Raw genomic sequence first — 25,247 nt, 5'->3', positions numbered from 1 at the left:
TAAAAAAAAACGAGCCCAAGCATATGAAATGATCTAAATTGGGAAAGCCACGAATCCTGGCTTAGAAAAACATCAGTCAGGGTGATTAATTCAGTCTTGATTAAGCGTTCCATTTGTCTATGATATGTCTAAAATTCCAGAATACAAATCCGTCTGTAATGGTCCAATCCTTTCCCCCCCCCCCATTGTGTGGTTTATCTTTTATGTTCAAATAGCAAAAGCAAATTGTGGCTAATTTTATCAGCGAATCCACTGGCATGTGGTTTTTCCAGCGGTAATGATTCCCTCATTCGGGCCTAATTAACTGCAGCCATTAAATGGAGGGAAATGTAATGCCCTGGGTTCCATGTCAGGTAGTCAGAGGAGGACAGCACAGGAGGACTCAATTAGGTCTGTGGTGTTCCCAGGTTATCACACGACATGTTTGCCAATTAAGTGGAGTAGCGTCTGATGTCTATGTGCCTCTGTCGGCACCATCTCAGGCCTTAGCAGCGCAGAAACGCCGTCGCTAGCCTCTCCAGTGAAGAAACAGACACGACACTATGCCCCAAAAAGGCAGTAATTACAGGATGGATGGGAGACTGTTATATAAGTAGGAGGCTGCCGATAGGCCAGGCAGGGCCTGCTGATGCCAGGTTTCAAACAAGTACCAGCAGGATCGAGTTACAGCAGAATTACCAAGGGTAGACTCATTTCAACATCAGAAGCAGGCTAACACAGAAAGAAACAGAGGATATTGACTGTTTTGGAGCCTGTGGTGTTGCACGATTGTTTTAGAACCACCAACGATCAAAAGGTAATTGTGATCCAACTGAAATAAGATCCCAGTCTTGACAATATAATGCAGCACTCCATCTTCAAAAACGTCCAATCTCCCCCCTAAATTATTATTAGTCACAGCAAAAGACATGAGATCTTACAGCTGCTTTAACATATTTCCCCAAGCGAGTGCAGCTCTGTATCGTGACTCAGTAAGAGTGGGAGAGGAAGGCAGAGACAGGCAGACGCATTAGCCTTCCCTTATGGCACATTCTGCAAGGCTATAGGAGTCAGTCTGCATGATCCTGACTGTCACTGACTTGTTATGAAAGCATGGCAGGCTGAGGCTGATCCATCACTTTGGGGGGGTGGAAGTCGGGGTGAGAGGACGGCCAGGGGGGCTGGAGGGGGTGAGCGTGGGCGAGGCAGCCCTGTTACCTGTCACTCACCATGCACCACTGCATGACCGCCAACCTCGTCTGGCTTGTGCACAATGGGAGGTCTGGGGCTCCACTGTATGAGCAGTCATTCCCCGCTCCCTCCTCCCAGCAGCCAACACAGAGGAAGGCCAAAAGGAGTCAAAACACTCTGGACAGGCATTAGTCCTGTATAGACCCTGGAAGACCTCACGGCTTGAGGGCAGTGAATATCTGCTCTGTTTTCACACTGAATCTCTTACTTTGGCGGTGTAAGCCGGGTTCAATTCCAGAGAGCAAGCCCTGACAGAAACTCCATGAGATAATCTCCTTCAACAAACATACATTGCAATTATCCAGAGCCATTAAAATTGTAATGACTGGAGGTGTGAGCAAACTTCTTTAGCAAACAGTTACAGTACCACCAACCCGAAAATACATAACGCTTGCAAAATGTGCAACGTGGTTTCGGAGAAGGAATCGTCCCTCACAGCAATTAGGGAGCAAAAGAGATGTGCATATGTAAAAAGGGAGGTCTTATGTCGGGAGAGGAAAGAGAAGAGGAAAAAGCTGAAGTCAGCAACAGCAATAAATCCTCAAAAGCCGGGCTGTTTCTTCCAGTTCTGTCCTGCTCTGTGGACCCCATCTCTGACTGCAAGACAGGGCTCTGTTTAGTAGCTTTAGCAGTGGGGAGGCGAGTTCAGCCCAGTGATCATCCCCTCCCCTGCTCTCCCCCCCGAAGGTGCAGTTTGTCCAGGCGGTGCCTCCGAGGCAAGCCCAGCTGGCCTGTTAGAGGATACTTCCCAGCAGCACCACGGTCTGTGACCACAGCTTGACCTCCAACCAGCAACTCACTTCCACAGAGGCGAGAAAATCAATAGATCAACCGCCTTGAAATGGTGACGCGATTGAGATGAATGATTACAGGGCTAATCCTTATTCATCTCTTTATGGGGCAGTGATAAGTGAGAAGTTAAATGGGCACTGAGGAGAAATGAGAGCAATGAGTGGAATGAAACGGCGTATTTAGATTTAGCTTTTAACATAGTGAGATAATATACAGTGCAGCACTCGGAGCACATGCCTGCAGGAAGACGGCACAATCCTTTAAATTCATCGTGTGAATCATGGACAATATTTTGAAGAATTTAATCTGCATCATGCAGGTTAGATTTGAAAAAAAAAACTATTTTGACTGGGAATATTAGGGTTTACGGAAGAATAAATCATGCTTATTATAAAGTTATTTGATTTACAGCCATCAGTAGACCTGTCTTTTGTTGTTCTGGACATATTTCAGTATTTGGAGGATTATATGTTATGTAAAAGATATTTCAAAAGTGTAATTAAACGGTTTTTCTCATGCTCATTCACATATGTACTAAAGGTGATGAAGATTGATTGAAATGTTTTTGAGTAGTAAAAAAAACAAGAATCCAGAGCAGCTGTACTTTGAGCAGCAGCGTTGAGAGCAACATGCTAATATCAGCGTGCTAACAATTACAATCCTTACAGGCCAATGTCTGGCAGGTATAATGTTTACCATGTTTAGCATCCAAATGTAGTGTTAGCATGACATTTTATTATAAAAAGGCCAAATACTTAACACAGGTTTTTTAAATGTCTTACCAAATAACCCAAAAAACCAAAACAGACTGAAATTATAATCTTTTCTGTGGAAATAAATATAAGCATGCACATAAAAAACACATGTTCTGGTCATCTTAATCAAAACAATGTGTAAGCAAACAGAATATCTGTCCTGAAGGAACACGTCACGTTTCACTTACCGTCTCGTTACCAAACAAGATGTCGACGTAAGGCATGACCTTCATCAAGGGCTCTTTGAAGAACTGGCTGATGAAAGGTGCCGAGAGGTTCATGCAGAAGATTTTGTTGTTTTCTGAAGCGTGCTTCGCCACCTTCAGGATGGACTCCGGGGACACAGTGAGGAAGAAACCCTGAAAACAAATACAATATTTATTGACATCAACAGGATCAAACTAACTCATCTGTGTGGTGCCACTGCACAGGAAGCATGATCTGGGGTTTGACAGCACAAAATGGGACAGAATGATCTGAACTACAGGCTCCTATGGACTGAAACACTTTAAACTGCTAATTTGTGGGTTTTGGATCCTGACATGGCAATTTAAAATGTGACATGGCTTGGTATTATTGAAATAACACTGGAGTCAAGAGGGGAAAAAAAGGAGCGGTACTGCTCAAACATTTATCTGAATGGTTTCTTGGAGCATACACAGAGCTACAAAGAAGAGGAAAAGGGGCAGGAACAAATCTATCCAGGACAAAGCCTGTGGCTGGGCTCCAAGGCTCGTACTGGAGGAAGCAACATGCACGTATCCGATGATAGGGCGAACAAAAGTCTCGTCTGGACTCTCCTTACTTGGAAACAAGAGAGGCAGGTCCACTCATTGTGTGAATGAATACAAATCAGGTAAGAAAACACCTTTGTGTTTCAGGTGGAAACCTGAAGCGAGACTCTCCAGCAAGCCACACAAAAACACTCCTCCTTTGATACTGATCTTCTTAACCTTGTTTTTCAGCAACAAGCTGCTCTGTAAAACCACTGTGTCACAATAGGGGCAAAGGAAAGTTTCAGCACAGTGATACATTTAATCTGGCTGAAAAGCTTCCATTGTGGGCTACAGTGGAGTTCTCATTAAAGCACGATGACATTTGCAGCTACGGAGGAGCGACCTCTATGAAAAAGAAAAGGGTATAATACCCATGAATAGAGGGTGACTGTGTAGTCAATCAAATGTACAAGGCATTACAATACAGCCGTGCTAAGCAGGTGACTTCTTTATTACACATTCATAGAGCCATTCTCTTTCTGGAGAGACATTTTCCTCGCTGTGCTCTGCTGTGGTGTAAGACCCGTGTTTTTTTTGGCAATGTCTTTAAATTAAGGCCCAGGTCAGCACCTGTGGTTGCTGTGTCACGGTACCATCTGTTGAAATCTTAAAAAAGGTGTTTCAATGGATCTGGGAGCACAAAAGGAGCTCACTCTGGGCTAATGGCCTATCACTGACCCTGACATTTTTCTTTTGTGCCGTGCCAACGTGTCAGAGGAAGGGGAGATTGTTTTCTGACACAAACGGTCTTTTTTTGGTAGTTGAAAATAAACTGTCATGGTTACCGTAATGTTAACACTGATCAAAGGCCGGCGGCTCGATCAAATATCCTGAGGGGTGGTGAACTTTAAAAGCCATGCCACAGCTTCTCTAATCACACACTGGCTCTGTGTAATTTACTTCTGGCCTCCCTAGCACTGCCAGTGCCATCACATTAAATAGCTCACAACTGTCATACATAAACCGACCGTTCAACAAATTATCCATGTCGATCTAAAACAGTAGTCCAATATAAATCAAGAGACAAAAAAAGAAACATAAAATGACAAAATGATGATAATTTATCTTTACAATCCTGTGTTCCTAAATCATGGTTTGTTGTTAAGCTGTCAAGATCTTGCAGCATCTGTCCTCCTGATCAATTTACTTAGAAAATGAGGGCCTAAATGACTGTCACATCCATTAAATATGTGTGTTCATATCGGTGTTTATGTTTTATTTAGATGAAGTGCAACTCTCTATGTCGTTATGTGCAACTTGCAACAACAAAACACAGCTGGACACTGTGAAAACCAACCAACAAATGAATAATGACATCAAAACGGCTAAATAAAACAAACAACTTATTGAGAACTCAAAGAATCTGAAATGTCTTTTAGCATACAAATTAAGTACCTACAAAACATAAATCATCAGCACTGTTCGATCTTTTCTGTAAAACGTTTTTTGTGAATGTCTTAGAGTTAAAGTAATGCTGCAGGAATCTTGTTCATTCAAATCATACAGGCCATTTTTCCACCAGCCTCCACATGCTGTGACTCCAGTGGCTTGTGGGAGAAAGACATAAAAAAAGCCTCAGTCTGAGCCATGTGAAATTCCAGTTCCCATCAGTAGTCCCTGCCGACTTTGGAAACGGGAGAAGTTAAGTCTTTAGTGCTGTGGTGCGGATCACGTATCAAGAAAACCAGATCCAGTTCCCCAGGTGTCAGGCAGCCCTGTGAAGTGGGGTCACTATCACATTTCCAGGTCAAGATGATCAAAGCGCTGGGTACACTTCGTACAATTTCCACCCAGCCAAAACATTCAATAAAGCATTCAGAAATGCTTTTTCCTGGCACACAATAATGCGGAGCGATGTTTGGCCATGTCAAGTGGTAATTTGAGGGCAGAGTTGGAAAGGCAAGGCATCCACTTTCAATGTTTACCCTAAAAAGAGGAATGACTTCCACTTTACTCACACAAAGAAAATGTCTAAATGCTACCCTGAGATGAAATTAGTGGTAATCTAACCATAGACGTCCTAACTTCACAGCAGCAGAAAGCCATCACACTTCCTCCTGCATTGTATCAGTGTTTCCCCGGGGCTGCTCACATCTAAAAAAGCTGGGTGTGATGGATGGCATGGTGTCACTGAGCTTAAAATAAAAGTGGACATCTGAAGGGTAAAAATGATCTATTTTGGGAAGGGCATTTTCATTTGCACCAGCAGCAGAGGTGGTCATGGAAAAGGAAACGCTTTTCCTTTTTTTTCGGGTCTATTTTAATTCTGCAGCGATGAGGGGGAGCGCCGTGTTATGAAGGTTTTGTTTGACACTTCCTATTACTCAGGAATGATGAAGGGAATTCAAACCATCACCACTTGACTGAAAAGAGTAATTATGGCCACTGCAATCATAATACATTTGATCAAATCCCTAGATCTAAGTCAAGTTTATTTATACAGCCAGAAATCACACATGTCTCTCAGAGGGTTTCACAATCTAAAGGCCCTCTACTTTTAAAGTTGTTCTTATCTATACTTTATCTATACTTTATATTAACAATAGATGAAATCACTGCATAATGTCAAACAGATCAGTCCCTAGTGACAAACTCTCAGAAGAGAAAGCTCTGATAATCCCGCTGTACATTACATGAACAGCATTTAAATGTATACATCTGATGAATGTGGAGCATTTGGCAACAAAAGGAGCCAGATATCTCTGCAGGGGCTACATGAGTTTTTGTTTGTTTGTTTGTAGCCTTTATTTAACCAGGTTAAAAAATCCCATTGAGATCAACGATCTCTTTTTCAAGGGAGACCTGCAAAGACCTTTTAAAGAGTCTAAAAGTAAACAAAAAATAACATTGGACTTCCAGTTGCCAAGGGGGCCAGAAACGCGCTTCCAAGTGAATACTAATGTTGCTCAATATCGGTTTCTTGTATTTCTAAGGCATTTTCTTCCCTACACTTGCTGTAAGTACTCCATAATGTTATCATATGTCAGTGTTGTGTTTACCGTTTGTTGCACTGCTTCCTAGTGGTCAAAACAAATGCAGTTTTAAAGCTGACTCATAATAGCACCACTTGAACAACCATAGTTTCCACATCCACTTCAATGAACGCCGTTACGACAAATTCACGGATGTGTCTTTGGTTTCCTGTTTTGATGCAGACTCATGGGTTGTAGCTAACCTTTGTTCAACCCTTTGCCTCTGTTGGCTGAAAGAAACACAGTTATTGTTCTAGCTGTGGGTCCTTACCCTGTTTAGTACAATGTTACACTACTAAACTATAAAGTCTCGAAGTCTATAAATGCACTTTTCCTTTTACATGTGATGTTTTGGTGTTGTTTTTTTGTTTTGTTTCTTTCAACTGTCAAATGGGAACTAAGTGTTTTTTTGTACGTTTTTGTGTTTCTCTTATTTTCCTACGATACCGTTATGATTGGCTGTGAATAAGAAAATATGAAGGACAGACCATCTATTTATATATATTTTTTTTGTTTTGAGAAAGGGGTAATATAAGATTATTTTCGTCTCCCTGCTCCTTTTCGGGTATGGTGTGTTTATAGAGACATGTTTTGTAAATAATTGTTATACATTAAGTTGTGCATACCATGAACGGAACAAATACAAATGAAATGAAATAAAACACAATAGTAATAACTTATTAAGGGATTAATCATGTCTGTCTGCTAGGATGGACAGACATGATAAAGGTGGCACTTTTAGGGAGAAAAGAGAACTACAAATAGCAGAGTTACAAAGTAGTAAAACAAAAATACAGGCTTTTGCTCCAGTGATAAACTCCTCGATGTCAGAAAACCCCTGTGAGCAAACCAGCAATGTATCATAGCTTTTCAAAAGCCGCCCAAGCCATGCTATCCCTGTCATTACCATAGACAGCCCCCCCATCATGCTCTCTGGTGCACAGGGTTCATTACACAGAATTAGATGTCACACAGATCAGAGCGCGCGTGAGGCCACACACTGCTCTCCTCCTCAGTTATCTCTGTAAAGCACCATTGCGAGGGGGATCGATAGCTGAGGTTTGGAGCTTCATTAGCTCAGTATGACTCCATCTCCATCAAGACACCTCTGGCACGCTACGCCAGTGTTGCGAGATATATTTTACTCCCCGATCCTGAAGGTCCTGCTGTTTTACACACAAACACACAGGGACAAGCAAGACCTTCACACATGATGAGGGGCGGGGGGAATCTGTGTCTGTCTCTGGCTTGATAAACAGGAGAAAGAAAGGACAAACAAACAGAGGTAAGTGATAAATGGTGTCACAAAGTGCCTTGAGTGGAGGGAAAAAAAATGACAAGGATGAAAAGAGCTCTTTTAAAGCTTTTCATTTTCAAAAGGAAAAGGAGTGGAGGGGAAAGCTACAAAGCAAGTGAGATGTTCACAATGCTAATGATGTTTTGTTTGCATCGAAACGGCCAGTTGGTTTCAGAAACAAGTGCAATTAAACCAACAGAGAAGATAAATGTGTAACCACCATGATTCAGCATTCCCTGCACTTTTAGGATGTTTGATCTGACTGCAAGGCAATTCAACCGCACTGATAGCATCTGCCTCTTCTTCTTCCATTAAGAATCGTGTTCTAGTGAAGCTTATCAGACATCTAGGAATTCATCCACTTCTTGTGAGGGAGCTGGAGGGAGGCCAACTGTACTGGAAACAGAAGGGAGGGCTGTGCTTTTAAAAGGCGGCCTTTGAGATGAGGGAAAGGGGGCTATCATGTCAGCCAGGACCTCTAGGGCAACATAAATGTGCCACAAATGCTGGATTTAACAACTGGGCAGAGACCTCACTTACTAACTGCTGCAGTATTTATTTTCTAAAACATATTCTCTGGTTTTAATATTACCCCATTTTATAGCTGGCGGATATTTATCCCGCAATGTCGTGAAAGGTCTCCTGATGTATAAAGAAGCAGCGAGGAGGTTGTGGCGATAACCAAACATACCTGGCCAAGGTCGTCTTAATGAGCGGGATAAAACAAGACATTAGAGCTGACCACAAAGCACTTGAGGGGAGTGTGTGTCACACTACCAGCCTGCAATTTGTACAACCATCAGAGACCATAATTACATTAACCTCAGACGCCTCAACTCTGCAGAGCAACAGAGGTTACTACTCGCCTAGGAAGAAAAAAAGACATTTAACCCCAACTCTATGTTATGGTTTTGTTGGCATCACAACATGGGATGAAACAATTTGATTTGAGTGCTATCTCACTAAAAGTAATTGGAGATCAGCTTCAGGGTCTCTTCAAATGGCCGCCTTTTGCTCTCCTGTTAAGCTCTACAGTTTCAAAAAATGTGTTGGCCGGGGGAAGAGGCCAGCCTGAGAGGGAGAGCGGGATGCCAAGGAATGTACTTAAGATCTAAAACAGACAAGATTTAAAGCCAAGAGCATTTAAATGCCAATACTAATCCACAAAATAATTCACTGCATAGCACAATCCGACTCCCTTACAGATACCATATGTTACCTCTGTGAGGAGATGAAAAGAAAAGAAACCATGCCAGAAGAGATGCTTTCTTCTTCTAAAACGGTGTTATCTTGGTAATGAAAAGAAAAACCATGCTCCTTCTCCCTCTCTTTTAATGTTCTAAAGCCAGTCTATATTTCGACTCTCTCCGGTTCCTACTGTTGTTCTTGCCTCCATCATTGGGAGATTAGCCAAGAGCAAACTGTTTGGTTTGCAGGGAGTTAAAATTCGCTAATGCACACACTCTCAAGTGTCCTTGTCTGCCACACTGCACTTAATTAGCATTTTAGTGCAAGCAGTTCTCTCTCCTTCAGTGCCTCTGAAGGGGAAACATCACTCCGACTCACACAAAAAAACACGCAAATACACTTATGGAGTCAAGTTGAGCTCCTGTAGTTTCTTACAGTATTTGGGAACAGGATGGGGAATGGAAAGGGGAGTTTGTGGGGGTCGATGGAAAAATGGGATAAAAGTCTGATGTGAAAACAGATGTCGGGCTGCGGAGTTGTCTTTTCTGAACTAGCTTGAAAGGACGTATTAATATATGGGTCAGATGTATAAAGCAGAGGTTCGGTGTTGGAGTGTCGACACTGCAGAGGGGTTTCTAGTTTCAGTGACTGGAAGGTTGTGCACAGACAGAAACTAAATCTCCGCAGACATTCCTGCTGCTGGGAAGTGAACATTTCCAAATGTGCCACTCCATGGATGTAAATGAATTAGTGCACTTAACTTGAACACTAAAATGAGGAGCCGAGGAGACAATCTTTCACTGTTCACAGTCTCGCCGGTGAAAGCTAGTGCACCAGGTTGGAAAATTACAGGTAATTGCTGAAGCCATTGAATCCAGTTTGGTTTTGGTTGAAAGACTAAAATAACAAAGCTCTGATTGCTGAAAAGACAAGGGCAGGGAGCTCAGAGGCCCTGTTGCTAGGAGTTAATTTGATACATATTTCTCCCCCTTGAAATGTCTGAGGTACTGGCAAGAGACGGCGAAAAAAAAAAAAAGAGTGAGAGGGAGGGTGAGACCCCCGCTCTCCCTGCAAATACTATCCATCTGCCATATTACATTTAACCAGCATGAGAAGCTAAGGGAGCGCCCTTGCACAATATTGTGTGAAGGCTGTCAAACTCAATGCAGGAGCCCGGTGCCCAACTGCTCAGAGCCGAGGACACGAGGCCGCTTCAATTCTGTCTAATAATAACTCCTGACTGTGCACTCGGCACCAGCAAATAGGAGAACACGTGGCATGAAAATAACTTTTAATTATTCATGCCCGTTTAAAAAAAAAAAAAACGAATTGAAACTGTAATATGATGGCCCCAGGAAGAAAAAACCAACAGCTATCAGCGGCTGATCGCCAAATAATAATTTTAAATGAGTGTAAAAAGTTGGGGCAGGTTTTAAGGGGAAAAACTCAAATGTTTTTTTACTGAGCACGCATGATTACTTGCTGGTGTCTTTAAAGTGCTGCTTTAGGTTGTTTCTGTGGTGTGATCATTTATGCAATTTCTAACTGGTTTTCATTTATGATTTCACACTTTGTTTAGAAGGGTTATTCAAGCAAGTTAGTTTTATTTTTTCAGAACCCAAGCTTATAAAATAATCCCCGATGACATCAAGCTTTACTTTCTCATTCGTTAAAAAGTTTCTCCAGAGCCGCAGACATGTTTTTCAATATAAACTCCTTCGACAGACTTAGTAGCATCCCTCATTACTAGTAAAAGAGAGCTTTATGGGTAAATGTGGTGGAACGACCCTTTAATTCTGCTCTTGTAATTTATTGTGTCTATATAAATAAACTTGCCTTGTGTCATATGATTAATGCCATCACTTTGAAGAAAGTATTTTGAATCACATTCTTATTAAAAACACAATACAACTTACCAATGATTCGGTTTACAATCATACAAAAAGCAATAAGGCAGGACCTTTAAACAGGAGAAGCTGAAACGGTGCATTTGAGGTATTTCACCTTGATGTATGATTTAAAAATGATATTCTGTCAACTAATCTATTACTTGTTTTAAACCTAAATCAACACACATTCCCTTTTATTTTGCACTTGCTAACTTTCAATTATAAAACCACACTGAACTCCCCCTAAAGGTTTGAGTATCTTTGGACCTCAGGGACACAACACGGCTCTAACACTCACTACTGCTCTTGCAACAGCAGTACTGTAAAATCAAGTTCAGAAAAATCAATTGCCAGAAGGCAAGAAGTGTGAACTTACATACCCTAAGCCCAATTTCCTTGAAGGTGGAGGTCCTAAATCAAATCAAACCAAGCCAATGCACCGTGGAATTATGCAAAAAATGACAAAGCTATATAAAATGACAACTGGTAAGAAATACCGTCAAGGCTAGGAAACTTTAGAGCTTGTTTATTCACTCCACATGTTTTTATCCTCCTGGTGCTGTGATGCTGCTGCGAGTCAACTCTGACTTTGTTTTCATTCGGGCCAAGAGGGAGAAATATTGAGTGCACACAGATGATGTAAACATACAAAGAGGAACAGCAGAAAGTCTCGTCACTGCAGGAGCACGTTCTAAAAAAGACTGTCTCGATGCTCTGTTATTTTGATTGTCAAGAAAAAGGGTCAGTTGCTGCTAAAACATTAAATTGCCTTAGAAATTCACTGCCGAGTGAAGAGTACTCCCCTACCTGTGCACGGCTAATCACAGCTGATGGAAATACCCCAGCAGGACTTCAAAATCTTAGTGATCAAAAGAAAAAAACAGCAAAGACTGAAAGCACAGAAGGAACTTCCAACGTTTTAAAGTAAATGCATGATAATTACATTAAAGTTGCCCACCGCTCCTCGTTTTCTCTGCGAGTAATGTGAACGTTATTGCTCACTACTGGACATTTTTCTCCCTCAAAGCACAAGTAGCATTAGCAGTGTACTAAGAGCTTCTCCCACTTGAGAGTAGCATCCGAGGCTAAGATAAATAATCACAGCCATGAAATAAGAGTCTTTCTTAAGCATCTAGCAAAAACAAAAAATCACAAAATTCAGATGCTGCTGGTAGGCGTCAGGGTTGTCTGCCAAAAGCACAAGTAACAGGGTGAAGCTATGTGTTAGATGGTCAATTTAAATCGTTCAGAGGCATTAGCATGCCGCGTGCCTTTGATAATTCTGCAAGACTTATTAGGCGCAGTGTGGTTACCTCTCTTTTGGACAAGATGACAAATACACATAGGCACTAGAATATATTATTTCTTATCGACATGGATAAACCAGACTTATTTGATTGGATTAGACTAATGCAAGGTAGACAGTTTAACCCAAATTAAGACTGACTTATTTAAGCTTTAAAAAAGGTACTATTGATAATATGTTTCCATGGTCACAATCAGTGACACTTGTTGACTTGAAACCAACTCACAAACAAAAAGGTACTTTGCTTGCCCTAAGTGACCTTTATTTTCCAGGTTTGTATTCAAATGTTAACCAAATGACCTGAATCAAAACCAAAAGGAAAATGCAAATGAATGTGCATTTTCATAAGTCACATCCTAAATCTGTTTCCATTGCACTCCTTGCATATTGCAGTTACTGAAACACCAACATTACACTCCAGCAGGTGTAAAAACCTTGCAATATTATAAATGTATTTTATTATTGGCTTTCTATACATGTCTAGCTCATCAAACAAGTGGGTGGAACAGCCCTTTAGAGTACTGTATACAAATCTGTTCCACTCATTCACTTTTCTCTGAAAAGAACATTTAATACTACTCTGGTGTGCAACAAATAGAGATTTTGGACACGTGCTTTATCACTGACAGGTGTAACGTAGTACTCCAGATTTATGATCACAATTTAACCAATAAAACTAAATGTCCTCCTCTCTGTGTGGATTATAAACCTCTTTTGCTAAAGCCACAGAGACGACCAGTCACTCTCTCTCCTGATTTATTATGACAAGAGCCTCTCAGACAGGACAGGAGAGTCATCCTCAGCTTCTACAGCCACATCCATTTTTCTAAAAAATCCAAAGTGCTTGTTATTTCTAAGTGGGGCAGCCTAAATTAAACGCACAGGATGTGGAGTGCTGGATCAGAAATGTGTGAATCATCCCTAAATAATACAGTTTAGTGACAGTACAGTGCAATAAGTAGCAGTGTTTGGTGACCCGGGAATTCTCCCTTCTGAAAGACAAAGAAATATTAACAAAATGTGTTAGTAGTCATTTTGGTTGAAGAGTATCCATTACTTAATATACACCCACACTTCTCAGAGCTTAGCCACAACATGAAAAATTACCACTTAAGGGAAAAATAAACGTATAAAGCTAGTCTGTGGAACGGGAGGTGGAAGGTTGCCTTCTAATTGCTGGAGGGGAGAGAAACCATGTTAAAGTAAACAAAGTCTGATCGATGGTGGGGATTATATCAGAAAGAGCCTTTGGCCTTTGGCCAAGACGAGCAAACACACTGGTCTCTGTCTCTGCTGCAGATGGAAAAAATAGCAAAGGCAGAAAGCTGGGGAGTTAAAAGCATTATATTTCACAGAGGGGGGAGCAGATAGAGCGTAGTACAATGCCAGATATGACATGTAGCCAACTATATCACGTCTTGGCTGTTTGTATCACACAGAAATGCCAGCAGATAAGAGGGCAGTGTTGGGAGTTTGATGGAAGGCTGTTCGGCTGGGGGCTTAGCTTTGGGTCAGGCTATACTCCCACGGCGCTGCGGTGCTGTGTGTTAAACCCCTCCATCACCACATGCACAAGTTCACCGCACTGTTAGCTGGTCACAGCCGGGAAGAAATGTATTCTGTACACAGCCTGGCTTCAATGTGGCAATTGCAATTCACATAAGCCACTTAAGCAAATCTGCAGAGGGAGAGAAAAAGGTATAAAACTGAGAGGGGCTTACGAGTTATTGGAGCCTTTTAAACACGGAGGCTCCACATCAGGCAAGGGTTTCCTTTTTTACCCAAGTCTTGTAAATGAGTTCACTCTATTGCCTTTAAAACCCTTGTAAAGGTATTACATCTGGAAGTGACATAATTCATTACCCTGTCTGAAACATGTTTAACGTGAAGATGTAATGCAGGCAAAAGTGCTTTGGTCCTGGTTGCAAGGATTTAAAAGAAGAAGGGAAATAGGTATGTGCGAAATGTAAGCTATTCTGTCTGGGTTGTCATTCAGCACAAAAGGAATACTAATGACTATTGGATTCATTTAGTGGCTCACTTAAATTTGTGATTTATATTAATGGCCCGTGTATTGGTTTCTCCACTTCCAACAGGGCTGTGTTCTGCTAAATTTCACCATAATATTCATGTCGATAAGCAGGTGACGACTTGGAGAAAGGACTGATTATATCTGCTAATCCCCAAAGAAATTAGGCGAGATTGATGAAAGCGTGCATATACTCCACACAAAGCCTAGGGAGTCTCTAAAAGCTGTTACCATGGTGGTATCCCATTAGAATAACAAACATTTCCCCTGGATGTTTAACATCGCTTCCCAGTGAGCACAGCCCTCCCTAAACCTCCCCTCACTCCCTCGCTCTCAAGCACCTGCCTTCACATTTTCCACTTCTAAAATTCCACCAGCCAGCCGCTTGGAAAAGAAAAAGGGAAAAAAAGAAGGGTGAAATATGAAATGCAGTTACGAGAAAACTTGAGTGCCAAAAAAAGGACTTTTCTTCAAACCCGTAATAACTTTCCATGGGAATAGGGAGAAACTTAAAAAGAATAACACTTCCTCTTGATTTTCTACTCCTACCACTTTTTTAAGCAGGCAGTGAATTTCTTGGAGTGATAAGGGCTTAGCCAATGTAATCCACAGAGGACCCTTCTCTGGCATGCCAGGAATCAAGAAACCTTTCCCTCTCGAAAAAAAGAAGAAGAAGGAAAGTAGAAAAAGACAGAGAGAGAGAGAGCCAACAATAGGTTTGGGAACAAGGAGGAGAGGCAGCCAGCATGCCATCTCCCACACATGCTGGCGAATGCAAATTAGCATGTGTGGAAAGAGCAGCCGGACTCGCCTCAGCTGGAGATCAACAGAGGAATATTGATATGACAATGCGAGGGGCTTCCCTGACTCAGACAGCAGGGGCCACCGAGGAGGCTCTAATTGGCCTCACGCAAGGAGGGGGAAGGGGGCTACCCATAAATGTTTCACACAGATTGATTCATTATCAGTTTGCTCGACAGGCAGGGTGGGCCTCGTAAAAGTGTACCATGTTGAACTGGTGGCATGTAAGTCACTGTCATCGCGGCAGGACAGAATATATCATCCCGACCTTTCACTTCAGATATTGAAATGAGAGCCAGTAACATGACTTGCCACACTGCAGGACTACTACTCTTGCATTTCAAAACGCAGGAGTAGAAGGATAGTGCAATGATAGGTGACAGAGCAAGGGAAAACATCAATAATTTACGAACGTCTCTTCTGTCAGGATATGCCAAGCTATGATGTGCCGTCTTTTTTTATTGCACCAGACGTCAAAGCTGGCTGGCAAGTTTGAGGTATAAATATTCTCTTGATTAAGAAGTGACTGCATGTTCAAAATAAAACATATTCTGTCTGTGTTGTCATTCAAAATAGATCTGAAAAGTTGAAGCAATAAATTAAGTTGGCTGACACTAGTAACTTCTGGTTTTTATTAATGGCCAATTAATGGCTTCTGTATCATTAGGAAAGCTTACACTTACTATCTACTGTAACAGGCTGCTACACGAGAAGTCGTAACATTTTACAGCCAAACTCTCTTCCGTCTCATAATGTGGTTGAACTGACGTTTTTTGCCCTGTGATAAATGTGCACAAATTATTCAATAGACCACAAAAACTAATCTGTCCGTTGAAAAAGAACTGCGGGCTGCACAGACATGCAGAGCCGCTGAAGATCACTGGCAGCCATTTAAGAGCCGTGAGAAAGGCAGTTGAGCATCTCAGCTTCTCGCTGGGTGGTTGGATACATGTGGTTGACACATTTGCATCTTCAAAGATGCACACAGACAAACTCAATATGTGTGAGAATGTCTGGGCGGCATGTGGAAAACCCCAGTCCTTCCTCTGAAGAGGTTTCATCCCCCTCTCAAATAGCACGTTTTGGAGGTCCTTTATCTGTCATGCAGTTGCTTCAACAGCGAGTTGTAAACAAGCTGCTTGGACTGGATGCACAGCGAAACAGTTGCTGTATAGTGTGCAGTGATGTCTGCTCTGCACCAAATCCAAAAGGCGCTGCAGGAAACTACAAATCAGGAGCCATTACACAGCAACAAATATGACAGGAACAGTGCTGCACATTATTTGAGCTCCAAGACTCATTCACTCAGTGTCTCTTCCAATGAGCGTGAACAATGCAAGCAAGAGTGTGCATTGTGCTGCAGAGCAGGAGACTCTTCCTCTGAACTGGGGCTAAATTACAAAAGAGCCCTGTGCAAATTAGACGTGATGGCTTCATAATACGTCTGAAGTGTCAGCTTCTCCAGAAAACCTATCCCCAGGCTACGCTCACAAATCGACGCTTTGAACTTCCAATTATTCCTGCCAAACCGCTGCAATCACAGCGCTGGAAAACAATCATTCTAGCATTACAAAACACACACAATCAATGTTGACTCAGTTGTTGGCAAGGACAAGGTTAATAACTTAAAGTATGCTTTTATAAACATGATGCATTTAATCTTTCTTCAAACAGATATCAGACTTGGCATTTAAAACATCAAATGGGTTTTTGTTCCTTTTGAATTTTACTTTTGAATGACGTCCTGAAAGAAGATTAATATTTCTCAAGTGTTTGTCGTGGTTTTAATCCTGAGAGATCATTTGTTACAGACGGAGGAAGAGGACCGGAGGGAAACGGCTGCATTTCAAGGAGGAACCATCCATCTGATGCCTCCTGATATTCAGAGGACTCACAAATCCAAAACAGGATCTGGCATGTGTGCGCCGAGCAATTTTATATTACAACATGACTTCTTACTCATGCATAAGTCTGCTTGCAAAGAAATAAATTACATTTGCAATTTGGTACACCACCAAAAGGGTGCTACTGGGTGCGAGCTCTGCAGACAAAGAAATGGGCTGAACCCAGACAGGATGACTGGGGTCAAACACCTCAGTTGAACCGGAAATAAAGTGACCACAACGGTTGAGTAGAGTTTGACTCTGAGAATAAAATGGAGCCAGAGAGAGGCAGGAAGAAAAAGAAAAAAAAGCTTAATGTAAACACTAGCTAAGAAGTATTTACTCACAGGGCTAAACATTAAAGCGTCTTCTCATTCTTAATTAAGTCTTGTTTATATTTCCCAACAACGGGTGAGTTATATATATATATAGAGATGCATCAATATTGTCTCCTCAACTGCGCCTGCTACATAATTAATACACACACACTGACATGACATGGATATGATATGACAAGAGTATCAGAGGCGAGGAGTTAGAAGAAGAGCGAGTGAATGCATTTTTCATGAACTGCAGAGCTCCCCAGTCAAAATTCTAGACATGATGTTTCAGTTTCAGAGACGAAAACGGGCACCGAGGGCAAGAGAGGCAAATGTATGAAAACAAACCCGGGAAATCACATGCAAGTGCACTCATACTGATATTTCCACAACTCTGATCACACGTCCAAAGGTCGCCTTTGATCAGCCAAGCGACTCCCTCTTGGCTATCTGTTTGGGGTCCTGTTAAAAAAAAAAAGAACTGCAAATGTGAACATCGTCTCATTTTGTGTTGTACTTCCACTGATGTCTTAACATCTGATGGGCTGTGGCGTTGCTGCAGCTGCTGATGCTTAATAAAAGTGAAGGCTGGGTTTCTTTAAGAGTAGCGTTTTTCCATTTCTTTCACCATTCCTCCTCAGATTGCTGAAGCTATAAATAGCCTCGATTTCAAGTTCTGTGGAGGAGATAAAACTTCACACAGGTGGAGAGTAGAATTCATTTTGCAGTGTATTTGGACAGAGCTGCTGTGCCACTGGGTGAGGGGCCTTACAGGGGCCATTCCTCCTCATTCAGAGCCATTACCACCCCACTGTCACTGTCAGTCTGTCCTCTCACCCATCACAGGACCCAGAGCAGCTTCACAGCCCGTCTCAAACCTCACAACTAAATCACATTCTACGCACAAACGGCCGGAGTCGTGCAGCATCTACTGTATCTAATCTAATCTGTCCATCTCCTGTGTCCCTACACATGCACATCAACACACACACACACCATGTAAGTATCAGGAAAGCCAGGCTAACATCTCAGCACCGCAATCATGTACGTTTCCGCCGTGTGTGGTTATACAAGAGTCGGTAATGCAAATCAGAAATCAGGATTTGCTTCCATAATTGGGGCTTTATCAGCTCATTAAGAAACAGGGAGGCATTGCTGAAATGAGCATGCAATATTCCCATTAAAAGCGCTAAAGGAGAGAGTACTTAGAACATATCACCACAAGTCCTTGGGAGAGAGGGAAGCAGCCGTGATTGATAAGGTTACTATCTTTCCTGCTAAAATAAAACACCTAGGGGAAGCGGCAATTTAGCAGAAAGAACAGAGTGAATGTTCTCAGGTGGCCCTGATGGCCACTTGTCCGCCACCTCAGTGTTATAATGCCCGATACAAAATGGCACATCTTATTAAAGATTTGACAGATTTATTATAACAGTTGTTTAACCTCTTTATAATCAAATCATGTTAGGGGGTCAAGGAGACTCTCTCCCACTGAATTACAATCATGTTAGCTTGATTTAAAGGGACAGTGTGTTGCATCTAGGGGGATCTATTAGCAGGGATGGAATATAATATGTTTTCATTAGTGTTTAATCACGGCCGTTGTGTTTTTGTTAACTCAGAATGAGCCTTTCATGTCTACATAGTGAACAGGTCTTCTTTTTTTACTCTGCTATAGATAGTGTCTTTGGCTTTTAGGCCACCTTAGTTTTCTGACATGATTGTGTTATTTGTTTTGTGGCTCCTAAAATAATGTCATGGTGAGTATGGCCTCGGAGCAAGGTTAGGGTCCTGAAATAATGCTTTAGCGTTACCATGGGTTTAGCACTCACAACTCTACATGCCACCATATCCTAAACACGTTTATTACATTTATTGTGTGGCGGGATCCAGCACATTTTCTGTTTACATCCAGTAACATTCAAAGAAGTAAATAGGGGGGGGATATTAAAACAAATGATATGAATTCAGAAGGACACTTTTTGTATAATCCAGTATAAAAAAAGACAAAAGAAAACTGCTTCTCCCTGCTATTATATTATGTGAAAGGAAAATTATATATACTGAAATAGTCGAGCCTTTATGGCACAAACTGTACTGCTACCACTCAAAGATGTGACCGGCAGGATTCAAATGAGCTCCTATTGAAGTGAGTGGGCAAAGGCACATTAACCCCACAGTATGTGCATGACAGACAGGAGGGGGGGGGGAATGCTGGCATATTGTGTTTCATGTACAGTAATTGCTGCAGCTCAAAGAGCTCAGAGGTGAGATCTGAGCATACAATATGACAATGAAGGAAGCGTGTCATTGGGCCTGAAGGGAGAGGACTGTCATTAGCTACCGTTGATGATTGAGTAACACTTTCTTACTGCTGCAGAAGAAAAACAACCGAACGCCTTCAGCAAAATCAATACAGTTTGAGCCGTCAGAATGCAAATAGCGACATTCTGGCTGCATGACACGGGATGATGCGCCATTACTTATTCTTGCTCCATTCAATGTCATCATTAGCCTTTACAGTGTCAAATCCGCTCAATAAAGGGCATTATTTCCAAAAGGATAAGCGCTGCATTAATCCTTTTACGCTGCTTTCAGCAGGATAGAGTCCACCATAGATAATATTAATGTGCTAGGTGTCAAGAGTGAGATGGCTAATCCTGATAACTCAGGATGTACAGTCAACTTTGCAGATGGCTATCTGCCCTGGACTAGCACTCTTAATAGGCGCAGGAACAGGATGTGCTTTTAAAGCTGCACTTCCCGAACGTCGCCTTCAAAGAAAACGATAATTTTCAACGGGGCTTTCTGAACTGAGAAGATAAGCCAGAGAACGGGGGAGGACAAAATAAAAATGATGCTCGCCTCAGAGAGGAAAAATAGCTTCCTGATATAGTCCTAGCTCCCTCTTTAAAGCTGACACCTAGAACATACAGTTTATCAATTATACATGAAGCCAGAATCCATCTTCTGTTGGCAGCTTGTTTGGATCCGGCCCGAGCCCTCTGAGTGGTGAAATGTGTCTGGGAGCCCCCATCCCTCCTGTCGCCTTTTTCCACTTGCAGCCTGTCCTTAAATCAATCCCTTTTTAGGCCTGAATTTATTTTTGCTGTAACAAATCTGTCTTGGCAAATGATGTCACATAAGCGGGGAGAATGACAGCCTGATGTCTATGCGGGGAACATCAACCTTGCTCCAGCAGCCTCCTCCCAAGGTGAGTAATCATGCTGAGGAGCGGTGCAGTGTGTGGATGCCAGCCAGAGTCCAAACAAACCCAGAGTCTGTTGCTCAAGATAAACAAACCAATTAGGGGAAAGGCATGTTATTCCTCAGTTGGTGGGATATTTGCTAGATGGAAAATAATCAATGCATTCTTATTTCCACGGGGTGAAGACGAAAAGTCCTGAGCAGAATAAAATCTAAGCAGCGAGGGAGAATACAATTATTCATTAGAAAAAATAAATAATGGGACCAAACTAGCTACTAGTCATGTAATTAATCCATGCAGGCTCAGTGGAGAGAGGAGAGCACAGAGGGGAAGATTCATCATAGCTTTTCGCCCCTCGCTCCCAGGGATACATGCCCTTCTTGTGTGGATGAGTCAGCTTACATCTTCTGACAATTGTGAGCCAAGGGCTTTGTCAAAAGGAACCACAGTTATTGTTTTGATTGGTTCCCCCTTGTTATGTAGGCAGCCCAAAATGCTTTCAAATGTGATTGCGCCACAGCATCGGAAAATAAGGCACGCACATAAAGAACATCAAAAAGGAAGATGTCTGCTTTTTATTTACCCGAGGACAATCATTTGGCACTCTGGCACTGTCCCTGGCCTCTCCCCCACGCTGGAACAAGCTGCCCTATCAGTAATAGCAGCGAGCGGCACCGTTGGCCAGCCAAAGCATTAGACAACTGGGCTCCCGGTGCATGACATTCAAGCTGGCCAATAAGGACGGACATGCTAATCAAAGTGGCTCTGGCCTCCCCATCACAGTGAGGCTGGAGGACTTTGCCCCTCAGGGTGGATGTGCAGCTGCTCTGGCTGCATTTCCACTCCCTGCCCCCTCAGGGCACAGGCACCAGGCTCACCGCTGGCACAACAGTTTAGATGCCGGGGAAAATAAAATGAAAAAAATGGCGGAGGCTAACAACGCCACACATGAAAAGTAAATCACAGCCAGCTTGTTAGCATGGGAAGGAGAGATGGAAAGAGGAAGAGTGAGACAGAGAGAGGAAGGGGAGGGGGAAAAAAGAACTGGGTTAAGAGATTTAATGTGCTGCTGAAAATCTGACACTTGCCAGAGGTCCAAATGTTCCACCAGAGCAACGGCAGCCCTGCAGGGTAAGTCTCTATAAAGCCTCCAAAGCTGCTTACAATATACACTTGAGAAACAATAGATAAGGTCAGAGTACTAGCCGATGTCTGAGTGGGACCATGTATGAAAAATAAACACTTTCCCACTGCATGTGCTAACCCAAGACATCCGAAACAGACAAGAAGCAGGGTGATGCTGTAGTGAAACTATTTGTGGCATAATCAATAATGATTGATTTTACTAGTACGCGTTCTACACATCCTCTGGTTACAGCCTTTCAAACTTGATGTTTCGCTGCTTTTTTATTTTTTTTAATATTCTTTGTTAGTTGAATCTCTTAATATTGTTGGTGTCCTTGAGCTCTGGGAACTAGTGATTTTTTCTATTATGGACCTAACAATTAAATCGTAGCATTTTCAGATACATATTATTCAAAATGCTTCATTAATTCTCCTTAAATGTTTTGGAAAAGAAGCTTTTTTGCTCTATTGCAAAGAGCTGGATCAGAAGTTTGATATGGTCATTGAACGGCAAGCTACAGATGGTTAGCTTAGCTTAGCATAAAGACCAGGAGGAGGAGGAAAACAAAGCACGGCCACAGCTGCCTGTTTTACAAATGTTGTTTGTTTAATCAGTGTGAAAACAACATTTTTAAAATAAGTCGTAGTGAGGTGGAGGGCAATTTATTGCGGGGCGTAAGGACTTTTTGTTAGACTTCTCATTATTGTTTGGTTGCCAGGCAACCTGCCTTGACTCCACTCACTGCTCCTGGCCAAAAAATAGTCCCGCATATAACACCCCATGAAACAACAACTTTTTGTTTTTACACTTTGTTTTTTTCTCATCAGAGAGTAGAAACTTGTGTTGGCTGGCCATTAATAGTAATACAATTGAGGTGTGATATACTGCAGTGAATATATTGAGACTTATAACTAAAATGAATGAACGATCAAATCATTATAAAATGTTATATTATCCTTAGAAGTCATTAGTCTCTTTTGAAAAGGATGATAGAGAAAAATGACTGGCAGTTTACAATGGATCAAGGCCAAACTGGCAGAAGGAAGATATGCACAGGCTTATTATGGACTATAAACAAGCTACAGCGACATAAAAGGGAAAAATGAAACCTTGCAGAAGGAAACGATTCTCCGAGAACAGTGTCCAGCATCTGCTGCACAGAGATGCACATCTGTGGTGAGCCTTTGTAGACCACTTTCCAAAACTGTTAAGCTGACCCGCGTGTTGCAAATGGTTTGTGGTGTGGAGAATATTTTGGCGATATTTATTCAGTAGAGGCTTTATGTTCCTGCGTGATAATATAACAGCGTCCGACACTTAACTCTACTCACTATCTTTGCCCAGGAGACACACTATCCTAAAGCGTCTGTGGTTTCATCATCATGTGAATCTTAATCAGATACTTAGCCAGTAGAGCAGGTTTTTACTCTCCCTGGTGAGAGTATCAACACATGGCCATCAGGCACAATTCACAGCCGCAAAGTGGCTATTTATTTTCTGCTTAGCATTACTTGACAAATAATTACTCAGTCTATTCAATTAAGCCATGGAACTCACACAAATGGCCACAACATCCCAGTATAGGAGTGAAACATTATTCTGCGTTTCACAACTTGATCTCATGAATAAAAAAAAGCACACGGCAAGGGCTTTGATGCAGAGGGAGCAAAGGGACAAGGTGATGAAAAAGTAGAAATATCATTAAGTCTGAACTATTTCATCCTTTTTAAGGCAAGGCAGAGGAAAACAGACGTGTTGCCGGTGGAGCAGATGCACACAGTAATCCAGGGTGAAAGGACATGGTGTTTTCCCTGCTGAGGAAGAGAAACGGTTTTTACAAGGTAACGTGGGTGTACAAGGAGAGAGTCACTGGTAGAGTAATATAGACTGCAGCCTGGAAGACAGCCAAAGTCCAAAAAATGTGCCCCCCCCAAGAGGCAATTACTCAAGATGCAGTGGATTAAAAGATTTTTTTCCCCATTGTTGTTCAAATTAGGATGCTAGAAATAAAGCCTCCCAAAATAAAACCAGCACAGCCATGCCAACTTTTAAGTATTTCCACACACACTTCTTACAAAAAATAAATAAATAAAGAATAAATCACAAACCTAAACCAGAATAGATGCCTTTCGGTATGATGAGAACTTCTCGTCCTTAATAACAAAATGAGATGAACCTTGACATCCTGTAAACTTTGTGCAGAACAATCTCTAACATATTTGCTTTCGCCAAAGCACTGTAGTTTAAAAAGGGGAACAATCAACAATTGGGTGAACTAACCAAGTACAAAGTGCCTGTACTTTTCGGAAGTATTTGAATGCTGCTGCTGCTTAATACAACTCCACTGTATTTCAAAGTGAAAGATGGTTTCCCTCAACTTCCTCCAACTCTATTACTAGTTATTATGTGGCTTAAGATTTCAGATAAAGCATAATGATAGTCTTATAAAATGTGATTTATTGGAACAGACCCAAATTAGTTTTTAATGTAGTCTAAGATAGCTTCAACCTACCCCGCTACCAACTAAAATAATCAGTAATAATAATCTAATCAATGCATTTAGAATGATATAACAATCTGCATAAAAAGTACCTTTACATCTGATGCATTAACTTAAAGATATTATGTGCAGAAGAGTGACATTTCTGACTTTGTTGCATTACATGCCATGGATATGACTTATTCCTTCCAATGTTGGAATTATCAGACAAATTATATGTGAGAATATACAGTGCCCGACAAAGTGAATACAAAGTGATTTCAGAATAAGCCAGGACTGTGATCTTGTTTATTTTTTCAATTTTAATTCAAAGAAAAAAGAATCACATTAAATTAAGCAAATATGAAATGCAAGACTTTTACTTCTTATTGAGTTTGTTTAGATTGCAGTATTGCTATTTGTACAGAAGTAAAACATCTGAAATCCTCTTCCCCCTCAGACATGCCGTAGTAAAACCAGATCAGGAGTAGGGATAATTGTAAGCAACCTAAATAAATCTCACAGACGGGTGAAAGCCACAGGATGTCTCGGCAGTCAGCACCGTTTGGCCTCTCCACCCTAATTTACCTCGCTCCGCCCACTCAGGCCTGCAGCGTTGTGGGGCTGGCTGCTCCTCCAGCAGGGCCGGGCCAGCCCATACATCCCACTGGCACGGGACGCCCCGCCAAGAGCCAATCACCAAGCCCACACTCCTGACAGCTCATTACCACTCAATTAGGCAGGTGCACCTCCACGCACAGCCTTCTGACAAATACAGCCCTCCCAGATGCATGTTTAACATTCGAGAGAATTATATAGTGACAGCAAACACTAAACGCCTCACCCTTATCACTTGATTGCCTCAAGATTTAAATCCTATAATTGGCCAGACCAGCGGGAGAAAAAAAGAAAAAAAAAAGCCAATAAATATGATGCAGTCGGCTTGTAATTGAACAATTATGAATTCATATTCATAAGATGCTTGCTGGCAATTACAAAATGCCATCTGATTAGACACAATTTGAAATGACATTGTTCCATGCTTAAGACGCTGTGGTGTCAGCCTAATAAAGGGAATACACATCATAGCCGTTGCCTGCCCACCAACATGACCTCCAGAGATGGGAGACATGCTGACACAGTGGCTTGGCCGGTGACGGACGGGACTTGGCACCCATCGCTCTTTGTCCCCTAAA

At 41.9% G+C, this 25,247-nt stretch overlaps 1 protein-coding gene across 3 annotated transcripts in view; it reads right to left on the bottom strand.

The window, feature by feature from the left end:
- The window catches only part of adkb (adenosine kinase b), a 100,319-nt gene that overhangs the window by 24,527 nt on the left and 50,545 nt on the right, over positions 1 to 25,247 (bottom strand). For all 3 annotated transcript variants that reach the window (XM_034120148.1, XM_034120147.1, XM_034120149.1), the window contains one exon: positions 2,966 to 3,136. In XM_034120148.1, the coding sequence (XP_033976039.1) occupies positions 2,966 to 3,136 (171 nt within the window). The remainder of the gene's footprint in view (positions 1 to 2,965; positions 3,137 to 25,247) is intronic.

This window comes from Trematomus bernacchii, unplaced genomic scaffold (genome assembly GCF_902827165.1).
Source record: "Trematomus bernacchii unplaced genomic scaffold, fTreBer1.1, whole genome shotgun sequence".
Taxonomy (NCBI): domain Eukaryota; kingdom Metazoa; phylum Chordata; class Actinopteri; order Perciformes; family Nototheniidae; genus Trematomus; species Trematomus bernacchii.
The sequence above is the reverse complement of the archived record's forward strand: the minus strand, read 5'-3'. Positions and strand labels throughout refer to the sequence as shown.